General features: G+C 54.6%; 1 protein-coding gene across 1 annotated transcript in view; it reads right to left on the bottom strand.

Moving 5' to 3' along the window:
- Positions 1-1,807: 1,807 nt before the first annotated feature.
- The window catches only part of RFTN1 (raftlin, lipid raft linker 1), a 186,468-nt gene continuing 172,493 nt past the window's right edge, over positions 1,808-15,782 (bottom strand). The window contains exons 8-10 of the mRNA XM_045856862.1: positions 14,599-14,702; positions 12,172-12,253; positions 1,808-3,148 (exon numbers count right to left, since the gene is read on the bottom strand). Coding sequence (XP_045712818.1) covers positions 2,756-3,148; positions 12,172-12,253; positions 14,599-14,702 — 579 coding nt within the window. The 3' untranslated portion in view covers positions 1,808-2,755. The remainder of the gene's footprint in view (positions 3,149-12,171; positions 12,254-14,598; positions 14,703-15,782) is intronic.

Genomic DNA, 15,782 nt, shown 5'->3' with positions numbered 1-15,782 from the left:
AGTGCCCTGGAGTGATGCCAACCTCTGCCCACACCCCACTCCGGATCCTCTGAAGGTGAAGAGCAGGTCTTGAAACCATTCCTAGTGAAAGACTCCAAATTCAGCCAGTTTCATAGGAGCATCTCTTTTCCTAGACATTTCTCTCTCCAGAAACCACCTTTCACAGACAAATGGCTGGGCCTCAGAACTACCAAAACCCTCCATGTCCATCTCTCAGTGGCCTCCATGAACTGGCCTTGGCCTCTTCCTGAATCTCGGTGCTTCAGACCCCCTGGAATGCCCTGTTGGGCTGCCCAGTGGTGGTAGCAAGGCCTATCACAGTGACCTAGGTCACCACTTCAGTCACCTGATCACCCCTGCAGAACTCCCTGTCCCTACAAGACCCCCTGTCATGCCTGCAGCCCCAAAGACTAACCACCACGTGCACGAGCCGCCTCTTGGAAACACTGCAAGTCTTTGCAACCTTCACTGGTCACTGAGGCCCTGTCCATGCCAACGATGACCCACACAACTGTCACCAGTCACAGGAAATTAAAATTTCCTTCAGGAATTTGCAATGCATTTGCAATGCACATGCAGGGTGTTAGGATTGGATGTTAGGGGCTCAGGTATTTACCTTTCATTAAAGCATTGCATTTCACAAGGAACAAGCTGTGACTGGATTTGTAGCAGGCCTGTGGCCAGTGGGTCTCACCTTTGGCTGCACCTTAGAATCCCCGGGTCAGGGAGGGGTTACCAGTCCCGATACCCAGCCCAGAGCAGCACTTCCGAGTCTCTGGGGTGGGGCCCAGGTATTGGGTTTTAAATCTCCAGTGATCCATTCATGCAGCCAATTTGAGAACCGCCTGCAGTAGATGGACATTTTGCCAACTATCAGCAGGGGTGTGGAGAAGTGAGAGGAAAAAACCAAGATCTTCAGGAATTATTTGTTAGTTTGGCTGTAGGCCCCAATTTCCTGAGGAATTCAAATGAGCTGAAGTCACCTTTAATTTTTTTTTCCCATGACACATTCAGCCAACATAAATGTCATTTAATTATTGAAAAATGTACCCAACGCTGAGTGGTGTAAGCCCAGCCCTGGGGGACTCAGCCTGGGATCACAGGCTTTTCAAAGTTGTGAAAGATGAGTGTCGTTTCTGTCCCAGCCTGCTGCTAACTAGCATATTTTTTTTAAAAAAAGCTGTGATCCTCTAAGATACGGGCTAAGAGATAACATTTTTATTAAATCAAGATGCCGCATAGATATTCCTGAGTCTAATTATGGAAAAATGCCATTTTAAGCGTTATTTTTGAACAGAGAGCCTTCAACCTTTCTAGGTCAGCAGTGGGGTTGGGTGGGGACGTCTGCCCCACCATCAGGACGGAAGCGCCTGCATGATGCTTCTGTACAAGGGTCTTCAATTCTGCCCTATAAAAACGTGCAACAAATGTGTTCTATCTTAGCAGACTTGCAAACGGGAAAAGACTTGCCTCATTAAATAATTTACTTAAAAGCTCAGTGTGGGGCTATTGTTTGTTTTCAAAAGGTACTGGCTGCTCTCACCCCCAGCAATGGGAGGGGGCTGTGCCCCCGGCGTACCCGGCAGCACCTGCATCCCAGTCTGCCTTCTCTCTACACGTGACAAGAACGCACAGTGTGCTCAGCCGGCTCTCTTCTTGCACACGGGAGCTTCATTTTCTCTCAGGTCATCACGTGCCAGGAGTTGTGACTTAGGAAACGTGCCTGAGGGATGCCAGACGGAGTCCTTGGGACATCAGGTTGGGACTTTCTTGTTGCGACACAATGAACACCCAGTCCTCACAATGCTCTAACTCATAGATGATTTATTGCTTTAAGTAACTAAACAAGGAAGAGACAGGCTGTTGTTTTGGTCAAGACACCAGTTGTATCTACTTAAAGCCTTAACGATACTTTCTGGACAATATAAACACGTGGTAGCATACATGGGAATCAACTTGGCCAATAATACACTGATTAAAATAGCACACGACGAGGGCGCCCAACTAACTGGGGTGCCCCGAAATGACAGAAAGAACGTGAGTTCACATGATGTGCTGAATACAAAACCTTAAAAAAAATTTGGCATTAATGCTAACACAGAATACTTTCTCGGACATTCTGCAAGGGCAGGTGCACAAACAGAATTACTTCCAGATTACCAGCATCTATGGGAACGCTTTGAGAAAAGCTCGGGGTGGGGCACCTCCCTGCTCTAATGTCATTTTCTTTGCCAAAGCAGCAGGGTCTGGGGGTTCGGGTGAAGAGCAGCTGACAGGACTCCAGGGGCTGTTACCTTCACCGGGGGCCACTGCAGAGAACAGTGAGGATGGACCCTGTCCCGGCAGAGTGTGGGAATGAAAACACACAGTCTTGGTTTGTAGCTTGGGAGGCCCATGGACTTGACCCAGATGCTCCCTGGAGGCCCTAGGGGGCGGACACAGGCACTGAATGGTCCAGACCCTCCCACTGAGGAGTGGTGGAGCCAAGGCTGGGCCTTCAGCCCTGAGGTTTAGAAGAAATAACCTGACCTCTTGCATTCTAACACTGGGGCATTACAACACATTTCAAATGGATGTGCAGAAACCAACACTGTCAGGGAGCTGGCCCTTGGCGGGCCTATGTGAGCTCACAAGGAGAGGTCAAGCCAAGCCAGAGGGTAACGCAGGACACCAGGGCAAAGCAGCCCCGGCCTGGCTGCCAGCACAGTGCCTCTGGTTGGCCAGCATATCTGGCTTCAGCGCCAGCTGCTGAGACTCAGTTGTCTTCTGCTGTCTCTGCAGTCACTTCCTCAGCACCTCCCTCCCTGGCATCCTCGGCAGGACCTGAGTGCCCCTCACAGCCCCCGGCCGGGGCCCCGCAGTGGCCCGCAGGACCGTTCTGCACGGCCCCGCCCTCCACAGAGAGCCGGCCATCAGGACACAGCTGTTCTCCCATGACCTCTTGGGCGGGGGCCTTCATCTCCTCCCCGGCTCCGTCGTCCTGCTGCCGGCTCGGCACACAGTTGCCCACATCTCTGGCCTTGGAAAACTGGTCTTCTAAATTCTTGTCATTCTCTTCTGCTTGTCGCTTGTCTCTGGCACTGAGTTTCCCTTTGGATTTCCTCATCTGCCTGCTGTGCACGTCTTCTCTGGAGAATCGCCACTGAAACTGAACATCAGAGAGGATGGGGATAAATAAATGCAGTCTCCATGACCCAGAGCTTCACTGGAACTTCTCACCCACGTCACTTCTCCAGAGCAAGACACAATTCCCAGCACCCCAGGGGCAGGGCAAATTTCAACCACAGCCCAAACACATCACACCCTCCACGAGAATCAGCCTGATGCCGTCACTGGTGTGGCCCATGGTGTGCGTGTATTTTAGAGGTGGATGGATTTTAGGGTGTTGTGGGGGCCAAGGAGTACTTCTTTCAACTGGCCCCAACTAAAAGTCTGGAAAGGGAGGTCCTGAAAGCCTATCATCTGGACCACCAGCACGGGGAGGGGACATGGGGCCTGCCCCTCCCAAGCACCAGGGCTCCCAGCTGGCTATGGGTTACCAAGCCCTGGGCCGGGATTCCCTCACCTGAGTGAGAAGGGCACCAACTGTGGGGTGCCCAGGTCCCCCTGTGCTGGCGGGCTTTATGTCCCAGCTGTGGGACTGTGGTCTGCTGACAGCCCCCACCACCTCCTGGGGCAATCTACAGCGAAGGGCTGGTCCAGGTGGGGCACGGCAGCCCATGCCTCCTTGTCCCAACTAGGGACAACTCTGAAAGGACATCCCAGCTCCAGAGGTGCCCGGAGGGTTGGCTGAGGCCACCGCTGAGACAGTGTCACAGCTCAACTCTCTGGCCGGCTTCTGTGCCCTGCTGTCCCCACAGGTGTGTCCTAAGGGGACCGCCCCAGTCCCAAAAACCTCCACCATCCAAACCTATCTCAGACCCTGCTTCCCAGGGAACTCGACCTGCCACCAACGTTTCCCCACACAGCAGGGACATCACAGAGGCCCTGAGAAGAGACAGGTCGTGCAGTCCGTAGCTGAGCCACACAAGATCAGACGTATCAGGGCTGTGGGGTGAGACCGTGCATGAAGAGTCCCAACTCCACCACTCACCGGCCTCACTCCTCGGCCTCAGTGTCCTCATTTATACAGTGGGGACGGTAACGCTAACTAGAACCAAGGTTAGAGACTTGATTTTCTGTGAAAGCACGGCCAGTTAAGTGTTTCTCTACAAGTCAGATGATATTTTATGTTGGCTTTGCAGTCCTCGTGGTCTCTGCGGCAACCCCCGAGCTCTACCACAGCGGCAGAAAGGCAGTCCCAGGCAACACGGAAACAGACTAGCGTGACTGTGCTCCAGCAACACTTCATCTACAGAAACAGGCGGCGGGCTGCCCTCGGCCCCTGGGCTGCGGTGTGTCGAGCCCTGCCTTACAGGGTATGTATGTGGTTTCGATGATGTGATAATTCATGTCGTGGGTTTAAGCACTGCGCCCGGCACATAATATACCAGATATGTGGCCGTCACCATTATTGACATCAGATGTGAGTTCCATTAGGCCGGGGGAGCCATCTGGCCTCCTTCGTCCCTGGGGCACGGCACAGAGCAGGCGCTCAGAGCCCGTCTGTGGGATCCATCATGGGGAGGATGGCAGCGCCCCCCATGCCGGCCACACTGTGCTTCAGGGTGACCCAGTCCTGTTTTTAGTCAAAACACAGCTTAGGGTTTAATGAGGAGGGACGGGGGCATCTGCACGTTATTTCTGGTTGATCTCCAAGAAGAGAAATTAATTGAAGGAAGAAAAAGAGTGGAAAACGTTCGAAGTCCTGCTGAGTCTGTTGACTACTACGTGAACTGTCTCCGAGGAAGACAGTTTAGCAGCCTGTGTGCCTGGAATACATCTGGGCAAATGAGCTTGAGAAGACGTGGAAACACTGAAGGTTGTTAGAAAATACACCTTGGAAGATTCGAAGACATGGGTCCCTGTCTTTATAAATGAGGAATGCATTCTGTGGGTTAACGACTCAAAGAACTGCAGCTTTTCCCTTCCACTCCCTAAACATCCAGTGTCTCCCCAGTCTTCCTGAGCAAAAGCCCCTCTGACTTCTGTCAGCCTAGTGGGGACCAGTATCCCCAGGATGGCCTCCACCTCCGAGCTCAGGGCGGGGTCAGTACACTCTGGGTGGACTGGGTCAGAGTCTGGTGCCAGACAGCTGTGTGATGTATGCTTGGGAAGATGGCAGCCATGGGACCTTCAGGGCATGCCGGGCACAGAGTGGTGAAGGCACAGAGAACACGAGAGAACCCCAGAGGAGCGAGGGGTGGGCAGATGGGGGCCAGTCAGGGCCCCCACTGCAGGGTCTCACCCAGAAGGAGAGACTCACGAGGCATGGCCGACCTGCAGGTGTGGCTCACTGACTCATGGTACGTACACCCAGGAGTTTAGTTCAAGTTCCCACCACGGTCATTTCTTTCTACTTGAGTCACACCACACTGGTTTTGCCAAATATGGACTCAAATCTCAGATGTTCTGTGATTGAAACAAAAGCCAGGGGAGCCCTGGGTTCCGACAGCTTCCCGCTGGGCTGGGGAGGGGAGCCCAGGATTGCAACCTCGCCATTGGTGGAAAACGATGGATCTCTTAAGGCTGCAGCACATTGTAAATAACCGAGTGCCTTGCTAGGAAACACCAAAAATGTGCTATGTAAATTTTTTAAAAATCTGCCACCTTTGCAGAATTTTCCATAGCAGAAATCTATTTCCCCAAGTAACAGATTTGCCTAAACACTCCCCAGGTTCTGAGATTGAACGCATCATAGGGTTCTTGGGTTGAGCACCTTTGGACAAGGCTGGTAAGTATGAATGTCCCATCAAAGATAAAGAGGAGCAAAATGCACGTCGAGGCTATGATTTCACATTTATCTTATCCTCACCCACCCCCCTTCCCCCCAAGTCCCCAAAGGAGTTCACCTACGGTGTTAGAAGGGTTTTGCCCAGACACTCCTTTTTGAGGATTCTCTCTCTCATACTATAGCTGACAGAGTTCCCTTTGGAAATGGTTTGAGCTGCTTCCACCTAAGCCACAGGTTTCCAACAGTGGAACTCCTCTACAGGCAAAGGGGCACCTCAGATGCCCACCCCAGTGGTGCCCACTTCAGCCTAGGCTGAAGCGGGCACTCAGCTCCGTAGCCACGAGTGCAGGACGCCGACTTGGGGCTTCAGAGGCCCTGCCACCGCCTCTGATGCCAACCCTCTGTGGCTCTTGGGTGACACCAACCCCCTGTGACTCTGGGGCACAAGAATCATGGTTTGTAACTGCTGCCCAGTCACAGGCAGCAGCTGCCACTGCATTACAACTCCAGCCCAAATGGAAGAGCCTTAAAGGGAAATCCATGTCCCCAAATACAGCTTCTGCATTTTTACTTGCTTTAAGAAAAACACCAGTTAAGCTTTGCTTACTCTGAGAGGCAGCTGGCTATCAGGGACGATGGAGGAAGTTTTCCTTTTGCTAAAATAAGCGGTGAGATTGCTTTGGCTGTAAAGTCCTAAATGCTAAAGCATCAAAGCACTATATAGTACAGCAGCTGAGCTGCCGGTTCAAATCCCGGTTCTGGTACTTGATAGCTTTCTGTCCCCGGGCAAGTTATTAATCTCTCCAAGTCTCAAGTGCCTCTTCTCTAAAACAGTTGCCTCTGCAGTGCACACCCCAGGGGCCCGTCCACAGGAGTGGGTGAGAACAGCGCTCCCTGCAGTTGGGGGCTACACGACCAAGCAGCTTCCACCTGTGCCAGATTCTGTCCTCCACACGAGTTACTCACTAACACAAACCCAGACACTGTCTTGGGGGCTGCTCTTGCTGCATCAACAACAGAAGGCCTGTGGTTCCTCCGGACACCCGGCCATATCCAGTTTACAGAAGAAGACCACACTTTGTTGACCTCCTGATATAATACAACAGAAGGACACAGCCTGTGGAAAGGGCCACTTTCTCCAGGAACCCGCGTGGCCTGCTGGGCAGAGGACGATTCAGGAATGTCAGAGCTGAGCTGGATGGGCACTACTGCAGCCAATGTTTAATGTCTTTCAGAGTAAAAACAGAAAAATCTGCCAGGCCAAATCCCTCCTAGGATTGCACTGTTTTCTGTGTCCTCAGAGAGGTTGGCAGTGCCATCGTGGACCCCCACGCTGTCTGGGTCCCCCGATCCCACTGCAGCCGTCGCCAAGCTGTAGCCAGGCCCCCAGGAGGCTCTGACCCGAGTCTGCCCCTTCCCTCCTCCTCTCCTTCGTGGGGACATTCCCATGAAGCAGGCAAGTAGCAGCGGCCAAAACTCAGGGTGTGTATAATCTAAAAGCTAAGTGTTCCAAGTTGCAAAGGCCGACCGCCTGTAGAATAGCTGCCTAGGAGGAACGAACACAACCAAGGTGCCTACTATGTGTCTCCCACAGAGACAAGGCTTCCCGTTTCTCCAAATCCCCGAAGCCATACTCTGAAGAGGCACTGTGAGAGCCATTTCACAGCGGAGCGTGTAGGTTCGGAGAGTTAACTTGCCTGAAGGCACACAGCTAGGACAGAGCAGAGCTAGGATCCAAGGCCAGCTGTCTATGGCTCCACACTACCCTTCCAGACTCTCGTTCTTGGTGGGTGAAGGGCCTTGACTCTTGCCTTAGAGAGAAGAGAGGAGCGGAAGCAAAGGGAGAGGCAACCCAGCTTGGGTGGCTCGGCCCAAGGCGCGAGCGCCTCAGCTCTCTGACTTGGTCACGTCCGGGCGCGTCTGCTGGGCCAGGCGCTGGATTCATTAGGCCCGGTGGCCAGCTAATGGAAGTCCAGATTTAACTGCCATTAAAGATGCTTTGGTTCGGTTTATTAGAAATAAGTATGTACACTGAAGGCTCCCTGACAGGCCCATTTTTAAAAAATCAATAGTGATAAAATGTGGACGGAGGTCCACAGGTGAGCCGGGAAAGGGCCGACTAAATTAAGACACCAGCTCTCAGACTGGAGTGGGCGTCAGGATCACCAGGAGGGCTGGCCCCCTCAGCCAAATCACTCACCCCATCGGACGCAGTGGGCCTCGGGGTGGGCCTCAGGGTAGGGGTCGGGGAGACTGCATTTCCAATGAGCTCCAGCCGAGGCTGACGCTGCTGGTCCAGGGACCACAGTCTAAGGGCCACCAAGCTAGGAAAGGCACCTGGGCCCTTCCGCTGTGTGAGAAATAGCTGGGAAACAAGCACACCCCTTATACCTCAGGCCTCCCCCAGCCTCCAGGCCTCCCCCTGCCGCCAGCCGTGCCATCATCCACGGAAGGGCTTCCTCTGTCTCCCTCTCTTCCATCTCCACACCTGCCCCCTTCACCACCCAGGCTTCTCTTCCTGCTTTAAGCTGGGGACAGTCACGGTCTCTCACAAAGAACAAAAAATTGCTCCAGATCCCAGAGCTCAAAAAGATGACATCTCAGAAAGCAAGAAGAGGAGAGGCAGGGAAGTGGCACCCCTGGGACAGTGACAGGTTCCAAGAGGAGGCTGGTCACATCTACACTTAAAGGCAGGCGGTCCCGCCTGGAGGACAGGCTGGGTATCTGGGGCAGCACCAAAGGGAGTCTCTGAACGCAACCAGCAGCCTGCTGGTCGCGCCGCCGATGCCGGTCTTCCTGAGCAGGGTGTCTGGGCACTTGGGCGTGCTGCCAGGGCCCACACTAAGGGAGATTCCAAATAGCTGTCCATGTCAGGAACAACTGCGGGAATGGAAAACGGCCTTCCCTTTCCAGCAGTGTGTGACCAGAATTCCGTGTCAGCAGGGACTGATGGATTTAATTCACACATCTTAAAAACTGTCCGTTATCTGGCCCCACTTCAGCTAGGTTAGCTGGAAGGAAGACCTTGAGTGTCAGAGAAACCTCCTATCACCTTCGAAGGAGTTTCAGGTTTGCCCTGACAGCCATGCTCACACACCAAGAGGATTCTTTCAAATGCTGGCAAGCCTTCATTAGAGACTTTGGTCCACGTCGCTGATGAGAAGGCAACTAAATACGCTTCCTCCCTGGTGTGTCAGTCTTGGGACTTCTTTTCTTAACCTTTAATGGTGGCCACAACAGGTATGTCCCAGGCTCAGAATTTTGATTCCTCATTTGGTGATTCAACAAATATTTGTTGAGTGCCACCTAAAAGCTGGGTACTGGGCACACAACAGACCCTCATGGACTGAATCTACCAGGACAGGATAAGAGAATGAGCGCAAATAACTAGAGGAGAGCTCTGGGGGAGAGGAGTGTGGCTCTTCCCGAGGCATCACACAGTCCCGAGGAAATACAATGGAAGAGAGTGTCCTGGGCAGAGGGAACAGCCAAAGCAAAGGCCCTGAGGCAGGAGAGGCACGGAAGGCTAGGCCGACAGAGCCGGAAAGCAAGAACGTGGGGACGGCTCACACAGTGACCTGGGGACCACATTACAGATTTCCACCTTTATCTTTTTTTAAAAAAATTGATTCGAGAGAGAGAGGGAGGGAGGGAGGGAGGGAGGGAGGAAGGAAGGAAGGAAGGGAGAGAGAGAGAAACATTGACTTGTTGTTCCACTCACTATGCATTCATTGGTTGATTCCTGCAGGTGCCCTGACTGGGGATCCAACCTGCAACCCTGGTATATTAGGATGATGCTCCAGCCAACTGAGTCGCCTGGCCAGGGCTCCATCTTTATCTTAAAACAAGGCTTTAGGGCCGTTTTAAGCAGTAGGTGACACGATTCCATTGGCTTTTTCAAAAGCTCACTTTGGCTCTGAGCAGAGAACACATTGGAAGGGAGACCTGTCATCCAGAGACAGAAGTAGCTGAGGCAAGTGAGGGGGAAGAGGAGCAGAGGACTCTGGAGATTCTAGGGCCTCAAGCAGACATGCCTCAAGGACTGACTGATAAGGGGAAGGAGATGGGCAGAGTCAAGGATGGCCCCTAGGTGGGCGGGTGTCTCTGGGTTGGTGGTGGTCCACTTCTCTAGGTAAGGGGAGGTGGGCCAGGTGTAGGGGAGGGGCAAAGTCACGAGTTGCCCTGAGACTGCTGAGCAGTGACTGGGCAGGTGCGCTGGGCCTCAGGGGAGAAGCAAGAGCTGCAGACACAAGAGTCATGACCCAGAGGTGGTGAGTGAGATTTTCTAACTCTGGGGATGAAAGAGACTTCTAAGGAAGTGGTAAGAGAGTGAGGGGAGAAACAGGGCCAGGTCTGAACCCTGAGGAACCTGGTGGAAATCCAGGAGAGTGCGGATGGAGCCAAGAGAAAAAGGTGCTTCAAGAGGAAGAGGCAGCCGAGAGTGTCAGGACTGCAGGCAGCTCAGGCACCATCAGGACTGGATGGGGTTACTGCCACCATCACGGGGGTGTGCAGACCTTGTGGGAGCAGAACGCCCACCTGAGTCCACTGAGGAGCAAATGACAGGGATGAGGAGACAGAGACAAGGTATCTGCTTAAAAGTCCCCTCTCTGGGACTCCACGAGTGGGTGATCTCTCTAGATCACACCAAGAACAAGTGCTCAGCACCAGCCAACCTGAGGAATGAGTAGGGGATACATAAGCACTTTCAAGGAGAAAGCGGCCAGCCCATATTTGCGTAGTTGATTAGGACTGGAAGTTTCCACTGACCAGAAAATAAATGACTACCGTCCTCTTTGGATTTTCCCCAAGGAAAGTCCTTCTACTTTCTTGCACCAGCTTTTAAGCTCTACCTCAAAAACCTACCCACCCACCCCAGTTTCCGATGGCCATCACGTTCCGGGATGCATGGCCTGAAGCAACATCAAGCTGAGGGTCTTTGCTGTGGAATCCATCAGCACCACAACCCGGACAGCAGCCCAGAAAAGGCAGCACTCCCCTCAACCCCTGCCCCCTTAAAGGCAAAAGAGGGTTTATTTTGATGTCTGATGGAGACCGTGCCTGCACTGTTGTTGAATGTCACTCTGTGAACATGCAGAGTCCCCTGGCGCCTATGGCTAAGTCGCAACTGACAGCAGCCCCGGCTGATCCATCTTCCAGCCGGCGGCTGACTGCTCCTGGTGGTTAATGGCGGATTTGGCAGTTGCCTTCTGGTTCTCTGCTGCTGTCACCTGTCACATTAGTGCATCAGAGCTTGGAGAGAGACTGTCCTCTGCACTCCACCCCATCTGGCTTCACGGTGCCATTGCCTTGGCGTTCACCCCACAAATGGGTTCCCCCTGGATTTGTTGGCTGGTGAGGGGCTGTTCCAATCTGTTCACTCGTGTGGTGCTCCTGTCCGGGCTCTGTGTCCACAGAACACGAGAAGCCAGGTCTGGGAGCGCAGGGTTGGTGCCAAGGGTCAGGAGAGAGCAGGCCCAGCAGGCTTGTGGGAGAGCATGGTCTTGGCCATCAAAGGTAGGCAGAGCTGGTTCCAGGTGACACCCTTGACTCGCCTGAGCCACTGGTCCATGGGAACAGCACCCACTGGCAACAATGCATGAGGTGTGAAACATCAGAATCACCAGACACAAGGGAAGAGGACCTGGGCTGGACATCACCAAACGTGGGGAGTGTTCTGAGAATGGCCACCACCTCTCAGTGCAACCGAGTTTCCTGGATGGTTCCTGAAACAACCAGTGAGGGGAAGAGGACCTGGGCAACCCGCAGGGCACTCTGACCTGAGGACTCGCTGCTGCAGGCAGAGGCTGGCCTTGTCTAGACCGGCCGCTGTCACTCAGAGGCTTTCGGGTAGGGGCCTGTCAAAAAGGAGCTCTAGCAGGGTCTGGGTGCCAAGGTCACCAGACTCCTGACGTCCTGAGGGAGGTGACAGGCGGGCGGGAGCTCCAGCCAGCCGGTAATGAGATGCAGATACGGATACTGGGCCTGAGCTCCAGCCCCCGCCCCAAGCGCTTCCCGTCAGAATGCAGCTGACTTCATGCCCCTATTTCTAGCCCAGCGGGAATATCTGGCAGGCTGGCATGTGCAGAAGAACCTCTCTCCTCCGCTCTCCTGGCCTGGCCAGCAGCGGGACACTGGCAGACAAGGCCCTCCAGTGCCCTCATCTGTCCCACTCTGGCAGCTTCAGGCCAGATGCAGTTTGCCAAGGGGCTCAGGTGCCCTTGGGCTCAGAGCTGCTGGCAGTCGGGGCAGGCTGCCCACCCGACTGCCGCAGACAAATGCACTTGATGGTGAAGCCCTGCTAAAGAGACGCAAGGGAGGCCATCAAGGTGACTTACCCTCGACTCCTTCTTCTTGATTTTCTGAGGTAGACATGGTCTCTGAAGAAAGACAATCTGCTTGGTGGATACATTCCCCTCCCTGTAAGACACGCATTGCTGAGAGTGAGTTAGGTCGGACCTGGGGAGCCCCACACCTCACAGACGCGGCAGCCCCTCACTTCACCAAGGCTGACCACGCACAGGAAGCAGAGCTGCCACCGAACAGCGAGAGGTTGGAATCAAGAAGCGCCCCCACCCCACTCCCGGGTCTCCCACCCCAGGCCATCCGCCCTTGCTCCTGGGGGGCTAGCACCTCAGGGGTCCACCAAAAGCATGGTGGGTGTCCCTGCAAAGTCAGCTTCACAGCTAGAAACTCTCTCCCCTTGGTGTGAAATAACAGCCAGCATCCTGGCCAAATGATGACAAACTGGCTTCTTTAGTGACTCTCGAAGGGGTGGCTGGCAGGCCTCTCCCCAGTCTGTCTTTGGGAACGAGGCCCTGGGGGGTCCGGTCAGCCGGGATGGGCAGGAAGATGAGGACCTGGGGGGAAGAGCTCTGCCCAGCAGCCCCCTTGAGCCCAGCAGCCCCCTTGAGCCCAGCAGATAGAGGGTTGGCCTCGCACGGGTCCCAGTGACAGCCCAATTCACCTGCCCCCTGAGCAGCAGGGCCACGTCGCTCCCGCGGGCACACAGATGAAGGCGGCCAGCGAGGCAGGCAGTGGCATTACCCAAGCCGCCGAGGGGCTGCTCAGGGGCCCCACTCGTCTTTACGGCCCAGTGTGTGCGCTTTTCTTCCAGGAAGGCAGGCCCCTGCGGAGCCGCCTTTAGGGATGATAAAATACTGTCAAGTAAAGCAGGGGTCATTATTTCCCACCACCCCCTGTCCCCACCCTCTGATCACATTCTTAAACCTCTGTTTTGTGACAGTCTTCTCTGCTGAGGCAAGGGTCCCCACATGGGTGGCAGAGGGTAAGGAGGGAGAGGACTAGTATTTCCTGTGGTATTCAGGGCTAGGTGAGGCCACACACAACGCCTCATCTAGGCCTCCCCACGGCGTTCGTTCCCAGGACTGCGACAGACACCTGTACAGATGGGAGGTGAAAGCTTGCTTAAGGAGCAGGTTCGAGAGCACGCAACTGAGATTCAAGCTCGGATGTGCCTGGTTCAGGGCACTCTCCCACTCCACCACGAGGGGACCTTTAAGGCACAGGGCAAGTGGGGGATTAGGGAGAATTATTTGGCAGGTGTTACTCGCTGAGACAGATGGACAGAGGCCTCCTTGCACCCTGGGCTTTGCTCAGAACCAGCTGGGGCTTCACGTTCAAAGACATTCTCATAGTGATTCTTGTCCTCTGGGTTCCGGATCAGGAGTCCTTCCATCTTGGGCTTGCAGAGGGACCCGGGAAAGGCACTGATTGTCACCGCCATCCTCCACTCTCAGCCTGGCCTCTGGGGCCGTGCTGCCCTACCACCTCCCCAGATCATCAGCCTTGCCCCAGGCTGTTCGTCATCCTGCAGAGATGGGGATGCAGCAGGACTTGGGGTGGGCAGAGCACCGAGGCCCACGGGAGGGGCACCCCTATAGGCGGGCAGAGAGGCGGCCTGGTGTAGGAGAAGGAACCCTTAATTCTCCGACTGAGGTTCTAGTCCCAGGTTCTGCCACTTAGTGGTGGTGTGGCCTCAGGTGTGTGACTGAGCCTCTCGGAGCCTCAGTTTCCTCATCTGTAAATTGGGAATCATATCTATGCTTACAGGATAGTCAGGAGGACTACTTTAGATAGCAAACCTGGGGGGAAGGCCTTTTAGCATGGGACTGACTGAGACCAGCCGGTGTGCTCAAGCGACGGTGGGCAGAGCTCAGGGTGGACAAACCACAACGAATGTGAAATCGTCAGAACTGCCACCAGCCAGGGCCACAACTCCGAGACTTTACCTCTTCTTTGGGGGGCTGCTGGCTCGTCATAATCTCGGACAAGTCCTTCCACCTCCCTGGCCACACTGTCCTCCACCATAAAATGAGTTTAATTTTTAAATATCCACCTCATAGGATTTTCAAGAACTAAATGAGATCCTATATAGCAAGTTCCTACTTAGCCTGGCACAGGGCACACAGTAGGTGCTGAATTTCTTTTGCAAATGAAGCCCTTCTGACAGCTGTGGGCCTTCTCAGTCCAGACGGCTCGCCCAGCTTTGACAGGCTGGGCTGTAGCCATCCACCGGCCAGGGCTCCCCACGTGGGAAGAGGGTGCAGGTGTGAGAGCTCTGGGCGAGGGGGGTTAGGAACCTGAATCCCAGCTCTGCCACGTCCCAGCTGGAGAGTTCATGGAGCCACACCAGCCTCACGGGCTTGTCTCAGGATTAAACAAGCTACGTACACGAAGCGCTTACTGGGAACAGCGCCTAGCACCAGGTAAGTCTTCAATAATCATAAAGATGGTTGCTGTACCTGTTAGTCTTGACGACGGGAGTTGGGAGCACGCAGGTGAGCTGCCAGCCGTAGGCTGCTAGCGAGTTCAGCAGGGGCACGTAGTCCGTCTGCACCTCGACACCCTAAGGGAGAAAGGCCACTGTCAGGGATGCTGCCGCCTCAGGCTGGCACCCAAGTGACTGAGAGGGGCCGTTCAACCCACCCACTTGACAGAGCAGAAAGGGGTGGGGTGTCCCTCAGCTTGGAGGCCCTGGCTCTGACGTGCTTAAGGAGCTCAGAGCCAAACTGCCCACCTGGGGCCTCTCCTGGCCCCATCCCCGTCTGTGTGGCAAGGAATCGAAGCCAAAGGACCGGCCCATTAATTTTGCTTATTCTTGGTTCACGGATGCAGCACTGTCGCCTGGCCTTGAAGACAGATTCAGGGCACAGACAACACACTGCTTCGCACGATGTGGGAGCGTGTCGTGGGGAGCGAAGTTACAGTTGACAAATGATCGAGTCATTTGCATCCAGCCACGACGGCCAGGCATGCACGTGCACGCGCACACACACGGAGCTTCGCCCGTGTCACGCTGCCTGCTGTAAAGTGGTAAATGAATGCTCGCCCATGTTTTATTTCAAATCGGCATGGGAGGCAGGAGACCGGCCCAACACTTGCCTTTGAATTAAAGACTCAGTCCGGCTCCCTCAGGGAGGAGCCCCAGTGTGAGGCCACGGCACGGGCTCCAGAGCACGCCTGCTCCCTGCATCAGGCCTGATTTCTTCTCCCGGGGTCCTCGCTAACACTGCAAGTGCGGCCCTCCCACCACCTCCCCAATCCTGTGTTTACACTGGCCTCCCCATCTCTGGCAGGTTGGCTTCTGAACACCGTGAACGTGTGTCCAGATTCCTTGCAACTGAGGCAGCCACGCGTGTTCATTCTGCTGGCGTTTGAAGCCATGGTGGGCGCACAGCGAGTGAGGGCGCTATCCTGGTGCTGGAGGTCGCGGTCCAGCATCGGCAGCGGCACAGACACGCCAGAAACCAAAATACAAAATGGCCCGTCAGCAGGGCCATGAGGCTTCCAAGGTCAGCAAGAGAGGAAGGGAGCAAACCCTGCCCATGGCAGGCTTCCCAGGCTCAGGGCTGGGCCCTGGGCATTCCAGGGGAGAACCCCAGGAGATACAAATTAAAGGCCAGCTGGGCTTAGATCACCGAGGAGG

Source organism: Phyllostomus hastatus, unplaced genomic scaffold (assembly GCF_019186645.2).
Source record: "Phyllostomus hastatus isolate PE091 unplaced genomic scaffold, TTU_PhHast_1.1 phas_scaffold_129, whole genome shotgun sequence".
NCBI lineage: Eukaryota > Metazoa > Chordata > Mammalia > Chiroptera > Phyllostomidae > Phyllostomus > Phyllostomus hastatus.
Note: the sequence above shows the minus strand (reverse complement) of the source record. Positions and strands in the feature narration are given on the sequence as shown.